This window comes from Dioscorea cayenensis, unplaced genomic scaffold, assembly GCF_009730915.1.
Source record: "Dioscorea cayenensis subsp. rotundata cultivar TDr96_F1 unplaced genomic scaffold, TDr96_F1_v2_PseudoChromosome.rev07_lg8_w22 25.fasta BLBR01001049.1, whole genome shotgun sequence".
In the NCBI taxonomy this organism is placed as follows: domain Eukaryota; kingdom Viridiplantae; phylum Streptophyta; class Magnoliopsida; order Dioscoreales; family Dioscoreaceae; genus Dioscorea; species Dioscorea cayenensis.
Genome location: NW_024087440.1, coordinates 76,354 through 94,591, shown reverse-complemented (window position 1 = coordinate 94,591; position 18,238 = coordinate 76,354). Strand labels below are relative to the sequence as shown.

The window sequence follows — 18,238 nt, the reverse complement described above, 5'->3', positions numbered from 1 at the left end:
TCACCAATTTCTTTTTTTCTTTTTTTTCAATTTATACTGCAGTTTTTTTTTATCATTGACTTTTAGAATGAAATCTTTATATAAAAATAGACCTGTAGCACCATGTGTATTTTTTTTTCATATACAACCACTTACTTAAGTGACACAAGCTTAAATCAACTCATTCTGATAAACCACCACTAACACATTATATATATATATATATATATATATATTACAAAATTATCAATTAAAATAAAAATAAATTTAAATAAATACATCAAAATATAAAAAATGAGAATAAAGAAAATGACTAATAGTTATTTTGAAGGGCCACCATTTGAAATATTTGGCTAATGTGAAATTATCATATATTTAACTCCTTGAAACTTTGTTATTCATGTCATTGCTCATAATTAATCATGTCATTGTTCATAATTAATCACATGTTTATAATGTAGGTGTTTGCACCTCCAAAGTCAAAAAGAATCAAATTAGAGGGCCAAATTTTGCATTATCCAAAAAAGCAAAGAGTTCTTGGGAGCTCAAATAGGAGAGGTGAGGGCCCTATCAGAACTATCACCACCTTCAAAGGTCTATTCTATCTTTTGGTCATTTTTTATTTATTACCTTCAGTTATGTGTTGTTGTTTTTTTGCCATTATAATTCTTCTCCTCTGTGTACCCTGTAATCTTTTTTATTTTAATTTAAATGATTTATCTATTTTTTTACAAAATCAACCTTTTCAGAAAAAAAAAAAAATCATTCAGTTTGTGATGATGCTTGTGTTGTGCTCTAAACTAATGTTTGAAAACGTTATCACTGACATAGTAACTCCACTTACTCCACTAAATTTATCATTGTAGCTTAATTAATGAGGTGGTGGATATGTTGGCGAACAACTCCTAAGATTCAGTTAGATTTTTGTGAGGTCACTCTGATTTTAATAGTTCAACACATCTTCTGTTCTGGCTGTTGTTTGCATATTGATTTAATATTTTCCTGTTCAAAATGAAGCAGAAGAGAGAGAGAGAGACCATGCACAACATTCCACATTAATCCATTTACTGACATTCCACTTGATATTATATATATGTACCTTTCTTGATGGACAGAAAAGTGAAAACTTGAAATCAAATTAAAGAAAGTAGTAATACATTGATGTACAATTTTGAACATGAAATCAGAAACATCAGAAGATGCAGTTAACTGTATATATTACATAAGTCTCATATGTTTCATGGAGACATTGAAACAAGAAGCTAGACATAATACTGAAACTAAAACAACAGAGGTATATCTATTTCCTGCTGAACAAGCTCCGCAGTTTCCCCCGTTCTAATCTCCCGATCAACTTCTTCGAGCCTGGCACATCCATCTCGGAGAGCTTCTTGAGGTAACCGATGACTCCGTAGGATATCATCAACTTCCGGCATCTCTTGCTCGAAGACAAACATAATAAGCAAGTAACTGCATACTTCTTCGCACTATTCAGAGGACTAGGATCGAGCAATTGAACCAGATTTGGGACACTCTTCTCATCCTTCTTGAGTTCTCTACTGTTGCATTGGCAGGTGATCAAGGTTGCGAGGGCTTGCACGGCAGCCTCTCTTGCAGTGTTGCTCTTGGTTTCGAGCATCTTGACAAGTAATGGCACAGAACCAAACTCTCCTAATAACCTCTTCATCTCCACAGAGTTGGCTAATTTACAAAACTACAGATGCTGCTGTCTGCTGTGCGGAAATTGATCCATCTTTGAGCACTATGATTAGATGAGGAAGGAGACCGAGTGAAACAAGTGTGTCTGTGGACACTGAGCCGATGAGATTTCTCAAAGCACTGATTGCAGATTCAGGTGGCGAGGGACCATCAAGGTAAGACAGGAGGCTCTTGACACCTCCGTCTGAGACCACTGACCTTCTCAGGTTGTCATTGCTGGCAGTGAGGTTCTGCAAACACTCCGCCGCGTGCTCCTTGGATCCCAAAACTATCCCGCAATCGAGCATGCTGATCATAGCTCTGATAACACCTTCATCTGCTAGAGCCTGCCTCAACTCTGGCACAGCAGAGAGATTCTTCAATGCACAAGCTGCTGCTGATTGAGATATGGAATCTCCTGCCGCACAGATTTCAATCAGAGGATGAATCCCACCATGACTGGCAATCATGCGTGCAGTGTCAACACACAAAGACAGCCTCTGCAATGAGATCACTGCTTTCTCTCTTCCCACCAAGCTTCCTGACTCTGTGATTCTTATCAATGCCGGGACTACGCCTTCAATGACAAGCAAATGCTCACAGCTACCAGACTCCACGAGCAATGAAACAATTGTAACGGCCTTTTCTTTGATCTTTGGACTAGTAGCAGCAAGTAGCTGAACAATAGAGGACACATTGCTCCGGCCAAGCACTGCCAGCACGTTCTTCTCATCATCTCGCATTGCATCCAAAAGGCCATCAAGAGCCTGGTGCTTTGCCTCAGCGTGGCCAAGCTGCAGACGAGCGAGCAGTTCCTGGGCATTCCACCGCGCTGGCTCAAGCTCCCCTGAGCGGGCAATGGCTGATGGTAATGTAGCATCACCAAGCACACCAGTTTTGACGAGCAGTGCACAGTCACGGAGGTTGAGGTCTAGCTTGCCAGACAGCGCATCAAGATCACTCTGCATCTGGAGTTTGCCTACTGGAATTGGCTGCGCAGAGATCGAGCAACAGCCAGCCAATTCGATGGTGTCTGAGAGAGTCTTGCATATGGACTGGAGTTGTTCTCTGCAAAGAGCGTTCTTGGAGAAGCAAGGGTGAGTGGAGAGGTCGGAAAGGCACGACGGCACACGCTCCAGCTTTGAAATGATTTTACTCCAGCGTGCGGCAAAGCCTGTGGTGCTTCGGGCTTTTCTCGAGAGCAATGGGGACTAAGTGCTGCGCATGAGCTAGCAAGGTGGCTGATGATCCGGTAGTGTCTACCATTGCTGCTGTTTGTTGTTTCTTCAACCTGGGAGTGTAAACAGAACTGTAAAATAGAAGGTAAATACAAACAAGGCTTCAATTTGAAGAAGATGAAGAACCGGATAAGAACTGAGAAAAGCTTCAGTTTGAAGAAGAAGAAGAAGAAGAAGAGTAGATAGCATTAAAGAAATGAAAAAGAGAAAGAAACATCAAGCGCAGCTTGTTCTGAGAATCCTTTTCTGAAAACAACGGTCGACCAAACAAATCAAAGGCAACAAGTAGAGTAAGCTTCAAAAAAGAGAAAAAGAAGTGCCAACGAATGCTCCAATAGTTGTCACTTTTCACACCTGTATTCTTTGAGTAGAGTGGGGTGCAAATAAGATGAACACCATTAATTAACAGAGGATTAGGTACTGAGCTTTGCTCACTGTATTAATGGTGGCAGTTCAATGGAGCTGCTTCAAAAGTAGAACTTAGCAGTAATTAGAAGTTATGTTTCTTATGAGGTTCAGTACTAAGAAAGAAACATAAAGACTAGTAGTGAACCTTTTTCTCCAAAAAAAAAAAAAAGGGTCTTGATAACCTTATTCCAGCTTCATTATTTAACCTCTTGAATATCTTGGTCAATGGGAACACAGTAAAAGCTAAACAGAAAGATGTGCTTAGAATGCTCACTTAGTGATTACTTCTTGCTTTTGCTCGGCATTAAAAAGCAAGAACTAACAGTAATTTGTTAAACAATTTTCTATTTTATTTTAAAAGAAGAAGAAACAAAAACAACAACAGACAAACCGAGAACAACAAAGGAAGGACCAACAGCCCACTGGGCATGAGCAACTTTACGACAAATACCCTGAACCACTGAAATTCACTCATTAAAATTTTTTTCCGTAAATTTCGTTTAGAAAATGGTCATTCATACAAAAATTTGGCCGAAAAAAAAAAGACATCACCCAAAGACATCGCAGTAATGCTGAAATGGGAAAAAGGTGTAAAATTTAAAAACAAACTAACCAAAATAAATATATATATATATATATATATATACATAATCAGACCTTCAGTTCTACAAAAACCCGGAAGAACAATAAAAAGGAGAAGAGCATAAAATGGTCAAAATTTCATGTAAAATACCTTCTACTCGCTTGACAAAACGACGACTCCTGAGGAGGAACTCTCAGAGAATGCCTGGAAACAGTGGAAATCCCAGGAATTGTTTCAGAAGTGGAAAGAAAGTGAAGGGAAGTGAACAATATAGTTACCTGAGAAAGAGTTTGAGATATGTATTTCTTCCTCCCGGATTTGAACTAAAATTGGTACTGGAAAACAAGCGTAGTTACCGAGGTGCATTACAGAGAAAGCTGCCCAGCCAGTCACGCTTGGAAGAAACAAGGAAACAAGTGATTTGCATTTAAAAATGGGGGTTAAGTATGGGGTCTTGTGTCTATTTTTTGAATAATTATTAATTAACAATTATAATACAGACTAAGATGTTACTTGCTTCACATTTAACTCCTTGAAAATTGAAATAAGACTGAAGCAACTTGCTTCACATTTTTAACTCCTTGACAATTGAAATAAGACTAAAGCAAGGGGTCAATTACTTCCCAATCACAATAAATCAAACTTCCAATAAATTGATAATAATAGTACATGAGATGCCTCTTGTAGTTACGGCATTACAACCTCCTGCAAAAAGTTGATCCCAATCTGCATTGTAATGATATGAAGGTTTTACCTCAGGTTGCATGAGACTGAGATTCTTACTGAATTAAATTCTCTTTTCTGCACATCCCGATGTATCACCTGGGAAATAAGAGTGACATCAAATTTACAAGCAAGAAGTATTAGCAAATTCTGGGACTTTTTGTGATCCTGTTCATATCATAACCCTTTATTTGAACGAGTGTTTCAACAAATCAAGTTAATTTTAAAAAAAATGTAGATAAACCATAAAATTTATTTTTAAAAAAAAACATTACAGTTTACTGGTGGTGGATGAAAACAGGCCACAACAAAAAGCACAACAAGACAAAAGCAAAATGACAAAACTAGAAACACAAAAAAAATAAGAAACAATCGGCAACTATCCAACCCAAATCAAGTTAATTTTGAGATTAATAGCAGGATTTTATATACTTCAATTTTTTTATTTATATTTTTATTTTTTTACGGGCAACAAATGCCACTCAAGAGTTTATAAAAAAAATAGACATGTATAAAGGTGCACTAGTTACGATAACTTATCGACCCATAAAAACTTATAAACTCGGTCAGACACTATATGAGACAATGAAAGCCCTTCATGTCTAAGCTCACAAGATTTATAAGAAATATACTAAGTTAATAAATCTCTTACCATACAATCTGGAGGGAAGAAATATAATTCATCCCACAGAGGATTCACCAAAACTCATGTGAACAATACTATGAAATGTATATGGTCCTAGAAACAGTGTATGAACAATATTGTGAACAATTATAGACGCATGGTTTCGAACCTGAGCATGCCCATGCACTAACAAGTGCTTTTACCATTAGCCTAAGCAAGTGTTAACAAATCCTACATTTAAAGGAAAAAAAGTAAAAAAAGGTTTGCAGAAATTATATATATATATATATATATAGTCAAATGAAGGATGCAAATAGCTATTTCAAAGAAATGGATTAAATTCACACAATTTCATCACAAACAAAAAAATGGAGAACATGATGTCCAAGTAAACATTGAAATTAAAAAAAAAGAAAAAAAAGAAAAGAAAAATAGGGTCTACACGTAAGTTGGATAAAGAAAAGGTTCTGCCCTTTTTTTTCCACATTTTTTTTTGTCTTTCACGCCTCTAATATAGAATCTGCAGTTGTGATGCATTTGACTATTTTTTTTTTCAATATATATATATATAGAAGTGGATTGACAATCTGAATCAATTCTGAAGAACAAATTAAAGTTTTCAACTTGAAACCATCTATCCAATGGCACATGGAACAAAAGTCAGCATATGGACCTACCCAGGCAATTATTGTATTTGGATCACACATGAACTCTGATACCTTGAAATTTGCTAGCAACTGCTCTTATCCAAGCCCTATCTCTATTGCTATATGCATAGCTCGCATTAGACGCCACCAAAATAATCCCTTTATTCGTTGAACTGCCATCACTAATGGGATCGACGGCTCCAAGCACTGGCTGTACTAAAAGTGAAAGAGTTCCTTTGGGTAGCATATTCTGAAGCTGTAGATCTGATTCAGAAAATGGTCAGCTGTCAGAAGAAAACTTACAGCATTTAAAGTTACAGAAGCATGAAAGCATCTTAAGCAAGAGTTGCTTTTCAAGCAAGGCAACAAAAAGAGTTACAAAAAGAGTTACGTGATATATCTTTAAAAGGTCTAGCAAGTGCCGTGTGATTGCTTGGAAATATAACCCCATAACTTGGTTAGTGTAAGATCACAACAATGAAATAGGAATACTGTGACTGATCAGAGAACAGCTCCTGGTTGTCAAACCATAATCAATTCGACATTCCACTAAGTTTAGTGCGGCCAACATCAATCCAACTCAAGCCAACCCTGCTTGTTGATACATGATTTGACATACTTCCGACAAACATGGAGATATGATACACATACTATATGACAGATGTGGAAGATTTTTCTTTCATATAAATGAAATAAGTTCTAATTAAAATCATGTACAGATGTACAAATTCATGAATCACATAAATAAATACAGCTTTGAAAGCAAATTAATCAGTCTAAATTTTAAAGCAGCTTCTCCTTTATAATTATGGTTCATTAAAGGCATATATTCAGAAAAGCATTTCCTTTCTATTTCAGTGACATGTATGTGATTTCCATAGAATTGCGAGTATAGCAGAAAGTTTTACCTGGACTTTGGGGGAAGTATACTGTTTCTTTCAGGTCCAAGAATCCAATTTGTTCAATCTGTCCCTTGAGCTGATCAAGTATATAAGCTTTTGAAAAATCTTCAGGTACATCCCAGTAGCCACGTACACATAATGCATCTTCTACCACGATAAGCTGAAGGCAAAGGCTTAAGTGTCAACAGTATTAATTGGAAACCTAGGTATAGGATTCCACTGAGAAAAATCCTTTCTATCATTGTGATGCACGATAGATATCTATATATTTAACATAGCCTAGCTCACTACAGTGATGAAATCTACAACAACATCAAACTAATGTTTACTGTCATTTGTTAGTAAAAAGTGCTAACTTTGAAACATGATCCCTAAGTGAGATGTGTCATGGCATGCCAATGCCCCTCATTCACACCAGACACACATGATCAAGATATGAGTTGCAATTTCACAAGTCTAAAAAATCCAACTCTATCCATTACTAAATACTCAGAGTGTCAACATAGATGAGATTCAGAAAGAATACCACTGACATGGTGTTTGTATTCCTCAAAAGAACATATGATGTCCAAGCCAAATCCTCTTTGAGAAAATCAGTGAGATTTTCGGACAATACAAATATTTGCTTGTTTCCTTCAGGGAGGGGTGCACGTTCAACTGAATTTTCACCCTGTAAAAAAGTTCCAACCAATGAAAAACAAAACATAATTTTCAAAAAATATTCTCCAAAGCATGATACATCACATGCTGTAAAATTTACAATAACAAAGGACAATTAACTTTGTGATACATTCCACAACTAAAATAACTACAACAAGACAAGACTACCAGCATTTCTAAGAGGCAGCACATCTTAAAATCAAAATTTCATGGCATATCAATAAGAGAGAACTCACCTTAAGAAACTTTCCAAGATAAGGAAGAGTAGCAGAGAAGGCTGCCAAGAAGACGCCCAAGGCCTCCGTTCTCTGAAACAAATAACTTAGTAACAATTAGGAAAGATGCCAATTTGAAGAAAAAAAAGGGATAGACGATTTCAATTTATCATACGAGCTGGGCAGGGGTAGGGGACGAAGGGGAGGACAAATGGTTGAGGATAATGAGCGAACCGCAGGCGATGCCGATCCATCTGGGCAGGTAGGACTCATCCAGACCCGGAATCCCTGAAATCCCATACAATCAATGACCACACAATTGAACAGAAAGCGAAAGGAAGGGGATTCAAGGAATAGCTTGCCGAGAGTGAAGCGAAGAACGGAGAGATTGAGCTGCTGCTGTGGTTCCTGGTCGGAATCCTCATTGGTGATGGCTGTGGGGCTTCGGAATCGGCGTTCTCTTCCAATGAGGAGGCGACGAGGGGTGAGGAGCTTCGATGGTGGCCGGGGATCGGTGATGGAGCGCCGCCTCCGACCTCTGAACTGGAGCAGTGGCCATGAGTAGCCCGGTGAAGCGCCAACGCTCCACATCCTTCGCGCGAAGCTTGGTATGTCTCTGAATACTGATATTTGTTATATATATATATATATATATACAAATTCGGCCAAAGACAAAGAAAAATAAAAATAAATGTGTTTATTAAAAAAATAAATTAATAAATAAGTATGGAGTATACCAATTATGTGATTTATTTATTGTTTAAAAATAACTTATTACAGTAAATATTTTATTTTAAAAATTAAAATTAATAAGAATTTATTTATTGTGCTTAGAGTCATGGAGAATTGTGTATATGTATGTATATACTGAAAGCACAAATTTTTCTATCACATATAATCTATAAAAGTTTTAGATTTTAGAGAAAAAGTGGTAACTTCTCCGTTAAATCCTTTTACAAATTCTTAATTGATGGAGGGACTCGTTGTCCAATTTATTCCCAATTCTGAAAACTCAAATGCCCAAGCAAAATCACACTTTATTTTGCTGGTTAGTTTTAGGGAGGACAAAATTCTTGCCTTGTCTAACCTTTTCAAAAAAAACTGTAATATAATTGCCACAGACACATGCATTCTCTGCAACAAAAACTCAGAAACAGTGAATCATCTATTCCTTGATTGTGATTACTCAGAGAGAATTTGGTCTTTCTTCAGACAAAGCATTAACTCCCATCTTTCCCTTCATTCAATTTCCAGTATTTGGTCCTCTTAGATATCTTCTTTAAATTCTAATTTACGAAATATCTGGGATTTCATTTCTAGAGCAATTATTTGGAATATTTGGTTAGAGCGTAATAACCAAAATTTTCAATCTAACTGCTTGCCCTTACATTCTACTTTACTCAAGATTACTGATACACTCTTAACTTGGCTTTCTACATCTCTAGACTCTTCTCAGCCGTTCACTTGAAACTTCCTAGAGAATCAAGAGATCCATCAACTTCTTAAGCAATAGACCCACAGATCACACCGCGACCCTGAGAGCAAACTTACCCCGGAGTAATCTCATCTCTTCAGTAGGTTGGGCAGACTTGTGTCTCCAAGAGGATGACTTAGCCCGCCCAGCTTCCTCTCTATTTGTTTTTTTTCCATATTTACTTTATTGTACCCTCACCGCTTGTGAGACTTTTGTCTTTTTTCTGTTGTTTCGTTTCCTTGTTATCTTTTCTTTTCTTTTCCGTATCTGTCTTGTTCTCTTGTCTTTTTATTTCAATAAAGCTGTAGTTTATTCACATTTATTAAAAAAAATAAAAATAAAAATAGATATACGACAAACTTAGAGAAAAAAATATATACATGAAAGAATAAAATAATTTCAATAGAAAGCTCGAAAGCTTAACAAAAGGTATTACAAAATATTTTAATGTTGTTTTTAGCATTGCTATTTTAATTCTTGTGTTTATTTTGACATTTAAAAGTTAAAATATAATTTTTTTAATTTTAAATTTTTAGAAATATGGATGAATAAGATTTGAATTCTTTACTTTTGACTTTAATGACATTTAAAACAGGAGTGCTTAATGTTACTGAAGGTTAAATTTAAAGGCCACTAGTACTTCCTAAGGCATATATATTTTTTTTAAATATATAAAAAAAATGGATAAACCACTTCAATTAAGATCGGAAGTAAACAACAGTCTTCCACTAAACTACCGTGAAAGGAACACAAAACCAGGAAACTACAACATTAAACCACAAGAAAGTGGAATCACAATGATCTAACAAAGACAAACTGAGGACAAACAGGAAAAAAAAGACAAAAGAAAACAACACAAATAAGCCACCTCAAATCTCCTGAAGCCTCACTGCCAACTAGCCAGTGTTCTGATTCTGTGTCTCCTCAGAAAGCAAAGCTCCTCCTGTCTCCTCCACTGATTGACCTAAAAAGTCCAGACTCCGGCGGATGGTAGTGATGGAATCCTCTAACTTGAGTCTTTATATTCATCCAATCTGTATTTGAAGTGAAAAAAAAAAAAATTACAAAATTATTATTATTTTTTTCTAAACTTTCTACCCATTACTTAAATATCTTAATTTTCTGTGTTATTGGGGTATAACTATGATAATCATATAAATAGATACATTTCCAAAGTAAATTTATTTTAATAAACAATTATAGTCCCTTAAAATGTAAGGCTGATATAAAAAAAAAATATATAATCTTTAAATAATTATATTTCACTTTGATAATTATAAATAGTACCAAAACGTGTTTTTACAATATTGTATGGCATCATGAACAATAAAAAGTGTAAAGTACTTATATAAATAAATAACCGTTAGATAATGAACTAACAGTTTTAAATCAAGAACAATAATATAGGAACTTACCTAAATTACCTTTTGCCATATATATATAAAGTGCCAAATATATATATATATATATATATAAGGGCACATCATCTAGAGACACCCTTAGATTTAAAATTAGAGATACTAAGATTTAAAAGCCAAAGACACAACAGTAATAGTTGGATTTGTATTTAAAAGTTATTATTATTCATATATAGTAACAAATAGTACACATCAGTTTAAAGGGTAAATGTCCTAAATGGTCGCTAAACTATACGTCAATTCCTATTTTAGTCACTGAAGTAAAAAAAATTCTATTCAAGTCACTAAACTTTTTAAACTCTTCCAATCAAGTCACTCAGGCATACGGCATCAACAACACTTTGATCTGGCTTGCCACCTCATAAATGCCCTCATTGCCACATGGTTGGAACTTTTCTCTCCCTTCAAACTGTTCCTTTTTCATCATCGTCGACCTCAACCTCAACTATGGCGACATTACCAATCATCTTCCTGAAGAGCTTGGTCTTCTTACAGATCTTACTTTGTTTCACATTAATTCCAATCGGTTTTGTGGCATTATCCCTCACAAGTTCGAAAAAATTCAAGTTTTTCTTTGAGCTTGATCTAAGTAACAATCTGTTTACCAAGAAGTTCCTCGGAGATGTTCTCTGGCTACCATCTCTGAGAGAAAGAGAGAAAAAGGAGCACCAGGGATTTGGAAGAGCTCATCGTCAGAGGAGGTGAAGGAGTGGGATTGGTTGACAAAGAAAGACTTGTAGATGAACATAGAGATTGTGGACATGCCGTGAAAGACGAGACGTAGGACAGAAAAAAGATGGCAGACGTCGAGAGTCCAGCCTAGAAAGAAGTTGGAGATGAGGCAGAGTGGGAGGGAGTTGGAGAGGTAGAGGGAGTGAAGAAAGTGGTGGAAGTGTGGGCAGAGATGGGTGGTGGTGGTTGCAAAGATTGGGTGAAGGTCCAAGAAGGGAAAGAGATTGGTGGACAACGCCACCGAAAAGAAGAGGGGATGCAGGGAAAAAGAGGATGGAGAGGTGGGCGGAGGAAGGAAGGTAGCATCGAAGAAAAAAGGGCATTTCCGGGGGTGGTGATGATGGTACATGGAGGTGGTGGTGGGTTGAGAGGAAGGTGGCAAGGTGGAGGAGTGGAATGATGTGGCCTTGCGCCATGAATGGGAATATCAAGATGCGAGCTTTCTTCACTTCCTTGGTGATGGGGGTGGTGGTGATGGTGATGGTGATGGTGGCGGCGGTGGACATGGTGGTTGTCATTGAGATAATTAGGATTAGGGTTGACACTTGGGTGGAGATGACCATAAGAAGAGTGCCAGGCACACGGCAATGAGGGCAGTATTGAGATTCCAAGCCAAATCAGACTACCGTTAATGCTGTCTACCCAGGTGACTTGATTGGAAAATTTAATAAGCTTAGTGACTTGAATAGAATTTTTTTTACTTTAGTGATTAAAATAGTATTTGACGCATAGTTCTGATCATTGAGGTCATTTACCCTAGTTTATAACAATACAAACAGTAAAAAGATGCAACAGTTAAAATTCTTAGTTTTAAGTGGAAAACAAATATATAAATAGAGCTCTGTATATCCCAAGAGAAGAGCACATTCTCTCCTCTCCCTCTCACTATGCTCCTCTCCCCTGTTCTCCTCTGCAACACCATCTCCATTGCTGCTTCTCCTCGACGTTCCTACCCTCAGAGCACAATCCGTGCATGTATCTCCCAGTTCCAGCTCCGCCATGGCGGCGCCCCGACGCCTAAGTCAGCCGTAGTGTCGGACAGCCTAAGGCTGCTCGAATGGGACAAGGTTTGCGACGCCGTCTCCTCCTTCGCCGGTACTCCTCTTGGCCTTGAAGCCACCAAGGTCTTTTCATCTTTCTTGCTCTTTTGATTCATCGCTCTCTGTTTCTCGGTGGCCTGATCTTTCTCGAAGGGGTTCTGTGCGTGTTTTTGATGTGATTTAGGAACGGCTTTGGTCTGTGGACTTGAGCTATGAGCAGAGTCTTAGGCTGTTGGAAGAAACGACGGCTGCCGTTGAGATGATCAAGTACGGGAACAGTGGGTTGGACTTCTCTGGCATCGATGTTGTTTTGGTAAGTGATTTTGTGTCTTTAGGTCAAGAAATTCGGATTTTCTTTGTTATTGTACCCTGCCTTTGTGGAAATATATTTCAATTCACCCAGGGGTTATTTATTTCTTGGATGCTATCTTGGTTCTTTCTTTTTTCTTTTTTTTTTTAAATTTGATCATTTTTAATAGGTAAAATCAGCAATTTATCGTGCTTCCAGAGGTATCCCGATAGATGGAATGGAAGCAAGAGCTGTTGTTAGTTTAATAGAGTTTAGTGAAACTTTGCAAATTGTTGTCAAAACAGCTGTTAAGGAGGATGCCGATTGGTTCAATCGCTTCATGCCTCTTACTCAAATGGTAATTTTTATTTGGTCCTGTGATCTAAGACATTCCTTTTTAATGATGAGATTTTCTTTTTGTTCTTTTAAATACTTGTAGATATTGGATTTTGCCATAAGCGGACCTTTTGTCAAGGCAGTACAACAAGTGATAGATGAAGATGGGTCTGTCAAAGACAGTGCGGTTTGTTTATAACGTTTACTGACTTTGTTAATTTTGTTCACTGGTCCTGAAGAATGCTGAGTCTTACAATTGACCGGGACCTTGAAATCTTATAATTATTTATCTGTTACTCATGCATTCTTTTTTTTTAAAAGGTAATTAAGCAGTTATGCCATACTAAGTTGCTTCCATGTGACACCATGTTGATGTGTATCTGATTGTAATTAATTATCTGAAATTTATGAGAAGTTATTTTCATAATGTAGACCCTTATTGTTCTTGGTTGACAAATTTTGCGAGTGTTATATTACATCATGGGTTCTTAAACAAACTTAGTAGACTTCAAGACACTTGTTTGCACTGACCATGTCATCAAACCTTTATATCAGAATCCCGAGTTGCAGCATAATTGAATAATTTTAAAAATGTAAAGTACTAGAAGACATATCAACTTGATTTGAAATTGATGTCAGACTCCAATTAATGAAATTTTTGAAATCATTTGTTGTATGAGTTTCTGGTACTGAACATTGGTTATAAAATTTGTTGTGTTATTTTTCTGAAATGGATTTTGCATGCGTAAAATTTTATTGATACATGCCTTGAAAATCATCCTGATTTCTTTTCTTAATGGTGCTAAGGTGTTTTTTTAAACATTTTTTATTTTTTAATTTTTGAATTATCAGTAGAGTATTCTTTGTTCTAAAATGAACTTTTTCAAACTCTTTTATTACCTCAAAGTCATGTATTTCATGTTGCTATCAGTCTGATTGCCTCAAAGCCATGTTGTTTTCATTTTTAGAGTACTGAGTTGAAGAGAGCAAGAGATCAAGTACGAGTCCTGGAAAGGAAGGTAGTATAAATTCTCCTATCCGAAAGATACTACGTCTAGACTACAGTGGGACTTGATTTCATTTTTGATGTATGCCCCAACTGGGTCATCTGCTATGTCCTTTAAATTTTGTAGGGTTAATCATACTGATTCATACATGCTGCACTCTAGAACTATTTATGATACAACAAAATCTTGCAGTCTCTATGCTCTATAAATGAATTATTATGGACCATTTGGTTTCTTTCTAAGCAGGTTTACGATCCAGTGGTTACCATCTGTCAAACCATTCATTATTCATTTCCCTCTATTAACACAATTGCCAGACTAAACTACTAAGCAGATGTTCTTGCCTAGCTCCAATCAAGAATGTCGCCTTCTTCTGATGCTTTCCCACATCCGACTTTTAGGCTACTTCTTGAATTTTAGTATTGGAGCACTTTTACCAATTCCAATTTCATTTTTTTCTATTTATGTGTTAACTGTAATTATATGAATGTTCTTTTTTGATTTGAACTTTCATGCACAGGAAACATATTTCGTTGTAGTTGATGAGTTCTCATTCTGTATCACAAGGAACATTCTACATGAGAACTTTTTTTGTGAAGTTCTTTGGTATTTGTTGTTTTTATTTCAAGGTCAAATCCTTTGATCTTTTAAATTTTGAATTATTTAACTGCTTAGAATTTAGAGAGACATTTACTATATTAAACTTTATTTTTAAATCCTTGCTTTTGATATGCAGTGTGATATATATATATTTTTTATATATTTTTATATTTTTTGTGTTGATAGTTGCTCTCCATACATCAATCTTTAAAGTTTTTTTAAATGCTGATCATTTTCCATGTGTCAGTTATATCAACTGATGGACAAGCTCACAAGGAACGAGAAAAATGAAGCTTCCTCTTTGGTATGGTCTTCTTGGACCATTTCTTTTCATTTGCAATTTACTTTTGATGAAATAACAAGGGAGGATTGATCACAGATCACAGATCTCTATGGAGGCTTCCGTAAGAATGGAGACTATTTACAACTGCCTGTCTACTTGCTTCAGGAAACGTTGGTTCCATTATGCGGGCAAGAAAGTCATACTAATTTTCTTTTATCCTTTGCTTCAGGAAATGTGTAATGTTAATGGAAGATGGTGTCTGAAAACAATGGATGCTCAGTATGCTCAAATTGATGGATTACTATTGTCCAGGTTTGCCTAGTGTTTGTCTTCTGTCTCCTTTTAATCAACTATACAATTGCTAGTTGTAATTATGAATTTAGTTTTTGTTGGTAGGTCCATGTTGCAGCACCTCTTTTTATAGAGAAATTAGCAAGCATTACTAACTTGCTGGAAAATATAAGCCAGTGACAAATTCATACCTGCTGATGGCTGGCAACATGTTCTTTGTGAGTTTGTCTTCATTCATCAAATCAAGTATTCTTGTTGGTACAGCCTCTGCAACAGAACATGAAAGAATGACACAAAATCTAAGATAATTTCATCCTAAATGCTTATATGAACAAACTCAGTAACTAACTAATAGATTTCATTCTAGCTTAGTATTAAATAATCTGAAACTCATAATACTAAGAAGTTTAATGCTTATTAATAATACATACCTTTAAGAGTTTCTGTGTAGGACTAATTAAGACTAAAGCACTTAAAGAGTCTGGGCATTGAAAGTAAGACGTTCTTCTTGTGATGTACAATGAGATCTATTAGTTAGTTACTTAGTTTGTTCTTACAAGCATTTATGATCAAATTATCTTTAAATTTTGTGTTATTCTTTCATGTTCTGTTGCAGAGGCTGTACCAACGAGAATACTTGATTTGATGAATGAAGACATACTCACAAAAAAACATGTTGCCAGCCATCTGCTGGAATATTAATTGAGTTTTTATCTTGTCTGCACATGCTTCCAATTTGATTTAATATAAATGCTGCATTGTGTAACTTGTTAGAAGCTAGAAGAGTTGAACTTTTGAATTGATGATTTAATTTTATGCAATATGATGCTTTAACTGAATCTTTTGCTAGACTCAGATGCAAATTCTCTTGGTGCTTTGCACTTGAATTTTAAGAAGCAAATGTCATCGGTTCAAGTTCTAATCGCCTTGCCTTTCATGTGCTATTTTCTAGTTTTGGTCTTATAAATGCTGTTATTTGTTATCAGTTAGCGTTATTTGTGTCACAAACCTGTGTGGACTAGCTCTGGAACCTGCTGTAGACACAAGTAGATTCTTATAGACAAGTTCTAGATAATACTCCATGACAGTGGCATATTCGCGGTATGGTAGTTTTTAAATTCTTATAGACAAGTTCTAGATAATACACCACTGACTGACAGTGGTGTATAGACAAGTTCTATACACGACTGGATTCTTATAGACAAGTTCTAGATAATACACCATTAACTGACAGAGGCATTTTCCTAGTATGGTAGTTTTTAAATTCAATCAGAATCAAAAGGATCTTGATTCTTTAGTTAACTGGTTACAACCAGCTCTGCCAGAGTTACGCCAGTAACTCAATCCCCAATTAGCATCAAATTGATTTTATTGATGTTGTCTCTGTTTGTGCTTCAGTTTACCATTATGGGTGTTTCATTATCCTTTTCTTCATTTCTTCTCTGTCATATGCTACTTAGTTTCAAGGTTTTCCCTGGTCTTATCGATATAAATTTTAATATATTTATACTGTTTAGCAACAATTTTTCATTTACAAGCAAGTATGAACGGCGTCCTCATCCATTATGGAGTTTAGCTAGCTACAACCTGCTCTCTCAGAATTTGTTAACAACTCAATCCCTAATGGCCATTTTTTTTTCAAAGTTTAATTAGCATCAAATTGATTTTATTGATGTTACCTCTGTTTGTGCAAATTAACCATTAAGGTTTTCATTAGCCTTCCCTTCATTTCTTATTCTTTGCCATATGCTACATACTCTCAAAGTTTTCCTTGGGCTTATCAATATCAATTTTAATACATTTTACTGTTTAGCAACTGTGTTCGTTTACAAGCAAGAACGGATGGCATCTTTTCTTACCCATCTTGAAAATTAGGAAATTAAACTGTTGTAGGTGGAGTATACTATTATTTTGGAATATGCTGATAATCTATTAGTTCTTCGAGGAAAAATTCTGTTTATTGCTATATCATTCCTAGTAAGTAATGATAATGGCGTGTGCACACACTCACATTTATACCATTATTTTGGAATATGCTGATAACATCGGTTAGTTCTTCTAGGAAAATTTTGTTTATTGCTATATCTTTCCCGGTAAGTAATGACACACATGCATGCACGCACGCACATGCATGTGCACATACTCAACATAATTTATCAATCCTTGATCCTTCATTTTTTTTTTTGGCCAATTTTTAGGCACTCTTTTATACTTCTACCATCTTTTGGGTAATAGATGGCCGCCTCGTCTGTACTGCCACGTGTTGAATTTTGATAGGCCCATTCAAATTAAAGGTCCCGCCTCTTTCCTTTTTCCGAGACTTGAATGGCTGTGGGACCCACCTCGATTAAAATAATATAAAATAATGAGAGAATCAATTCAGTGGCAAGTAAGGTTCAGCAGATTCAAAATGTGGGTCCCCCGTGGTATTAAACAAATGAAAAACGACATGGTGCTCGCTGTTGACACTTTGACCATTGGAAAGTGTAGACAGGAAGAAAAATAAGTATTCATACACCCAATGAGAAGGAAATGAGTAAACAAGATGGAGAAGGAGGAGATGATGGCCGTGTATTTATTATTTCTCAGATACGGGCCAACCACTCTCATTAAATGTATTCATGGTATATGTGTTGCAAAAGCCATTGAAGAAAACTCGCAGCCGTTGTTGGAGTACGTCAACGTGTTACAAAAACACGAAAGAAGCCGTATATCGTATGCTACGAGTAGCGGCAACGATAAGTAAAGATGATGAAGATGTCACTAAAGCATATACGGTTGTTGAAGAGGTTGACCTGAAGAAGAAAATGAAACTTGAGGATTTAGGCAATATAGGTACCTCGAAAGGAGCCGTATCAACTAGTTGTTGATGTGTAGACCGGATTGTTGTTACGTTGTTAGCATAAAATATGTATCTGCGTGTTATACTTCGAAGTAATGTAAGGCTGTACTTTTATTTATCTATAGTAAAATACGTATGTATTATCTTAAGATATTGTTATGGACCAGTATACACTTAATGGAAATGGACATACAACAGAGAACAATCCTTAATCAAAACTAATACAAGTCAAACTAAACATGGGCTGA

General features: G+C 36.0%; 3 protein-coding genes across 5 annotated transcripts in view; 1 reads left to right on the top strand and 2 right to left on the bottom strand.

Moving 5' to 3' along the window:
* Positions 1 to 1,117: 1,117 nt before the first annotated feature.
* LOC120255531 lies at positions 1,118 to 4,176 on the bottom strand. Its single transcript, XM_039263338.1, is given in 4 exon segments — positions 1,118 to 1,690; positions 1,692 to 2,870; positions 2,872 to 2,968; positions 4,057 to 4,176. Coding segments are annotated over 3 exon segments (1,662 nt in total). The 5' UTR covers positions 2,944 to 2,968; positions 4,057 to 4,176; the 3' UTR covers positions 1,118 to 1,279.
* A 324-nt stretch (positions 4,177 to 4,500) lies between these two features.
* LOC120255532 (protein COFACTOR ASSEMBLY OF COMPLEX C SUBUNIT B CCB2, chloroplastic) lies at positions 4,501 to 8,284 on the bottom strand. 3 transcript variants are annotated; one of them, XM_039263341.1, is made up of 7 exons: positions 8,041 to 8,284; positions 7,854 to 7,966; positions 7,700 to 7,771; positions 7,330 to 7,473; positions 6,810 to 6,963; positions 5,932 to 6,165; positions 4,501 to 4,728 (listed from the first exon to the last, which is right to left on the bottom strand). In XM_039263341.1, exons 1-6 carry the CDS (start codon positions 8,267 to 8,269, stop codon positions 5,954 to 5,956), a joined length of 924 nt encoding a protein of 307 aa, XP_039119275.1. In that variant the 5' UTR covers positions 8,270 to 8,284; the 3' UTR covers positions 4,501 to 4,728; positions 5,932 to 5,953. The 3 variants fall into 3 exon arrangements, with proteins under 3 accessions (XP_039119275.1, XP_039119273.1, XP_039119274.1); XM_039263339.1 differs by having other exon boundaries at positions 5,974 to 6,165; XM_039263340.1 differs by having other exon boundaries at positions 5,974 to 6,165; positions 7,333 to 7,473.
* Positions 8,285 to 12,168: 3,884 nt separating this feature from the next.
* The window catches only part of LOC120255528 (endonuclease MutS2), a 53,576-nt gene continuing 47,506 nt past the window's right edge, over positions 12,169 to 18,238 (top strand). Inside the window, 8 exon segments of the mRNA XM_039263335.1 lie at positions 12,169 to 12,426; positions 12,527 to 12,655; positions 12,822 to 12,989; positions 13,071 to 13,154; positions 13,936 to 13,986; positions 14,822 to 14,878; positions 15,087 to 15,169; positions 15,241 to 15,249. Coding sequence (XP_039119269.1) covers positions 12,190 to 12,426; positions 12,527 to 12,655; positions 12,822 to 12,989; positions 13,071 to 13,154; positions 13,936 to 13,986; positions 14,822 to 14,878; positions 15,087 to 15,169; positions 15,241 to 15,249 — 818 coding nt within the window. The 5' untranslated portion in view covers positions 12,169 to 12,189.

Excerpts from the sequence above, each read along its gene's own strand:
- LOC120255532 (XM_039263339.1), bottom strand. The coding sequence starts at position 8,269 with ATGTGGAGCGTTGGCGCTTCACCGGGCTACTCATGGCCACTGCTCCAG. Across the intron at positions 7,474-7,699 it reads ATCTTGGAAAGTTTCTTAAG|GGTGAAAATTCAGTTGAACG; the intron begins GTGAGTTCTCTC and ends ACTTTTTTACAG. Across the intron at positions 6,166-6,809 it reads ATACTTCCCCCAAAGTCCAG|ATCTACAGCTTCAGAATATG; the intron begins GTAAAACTTTCT and ends TTTCTGAATCAG.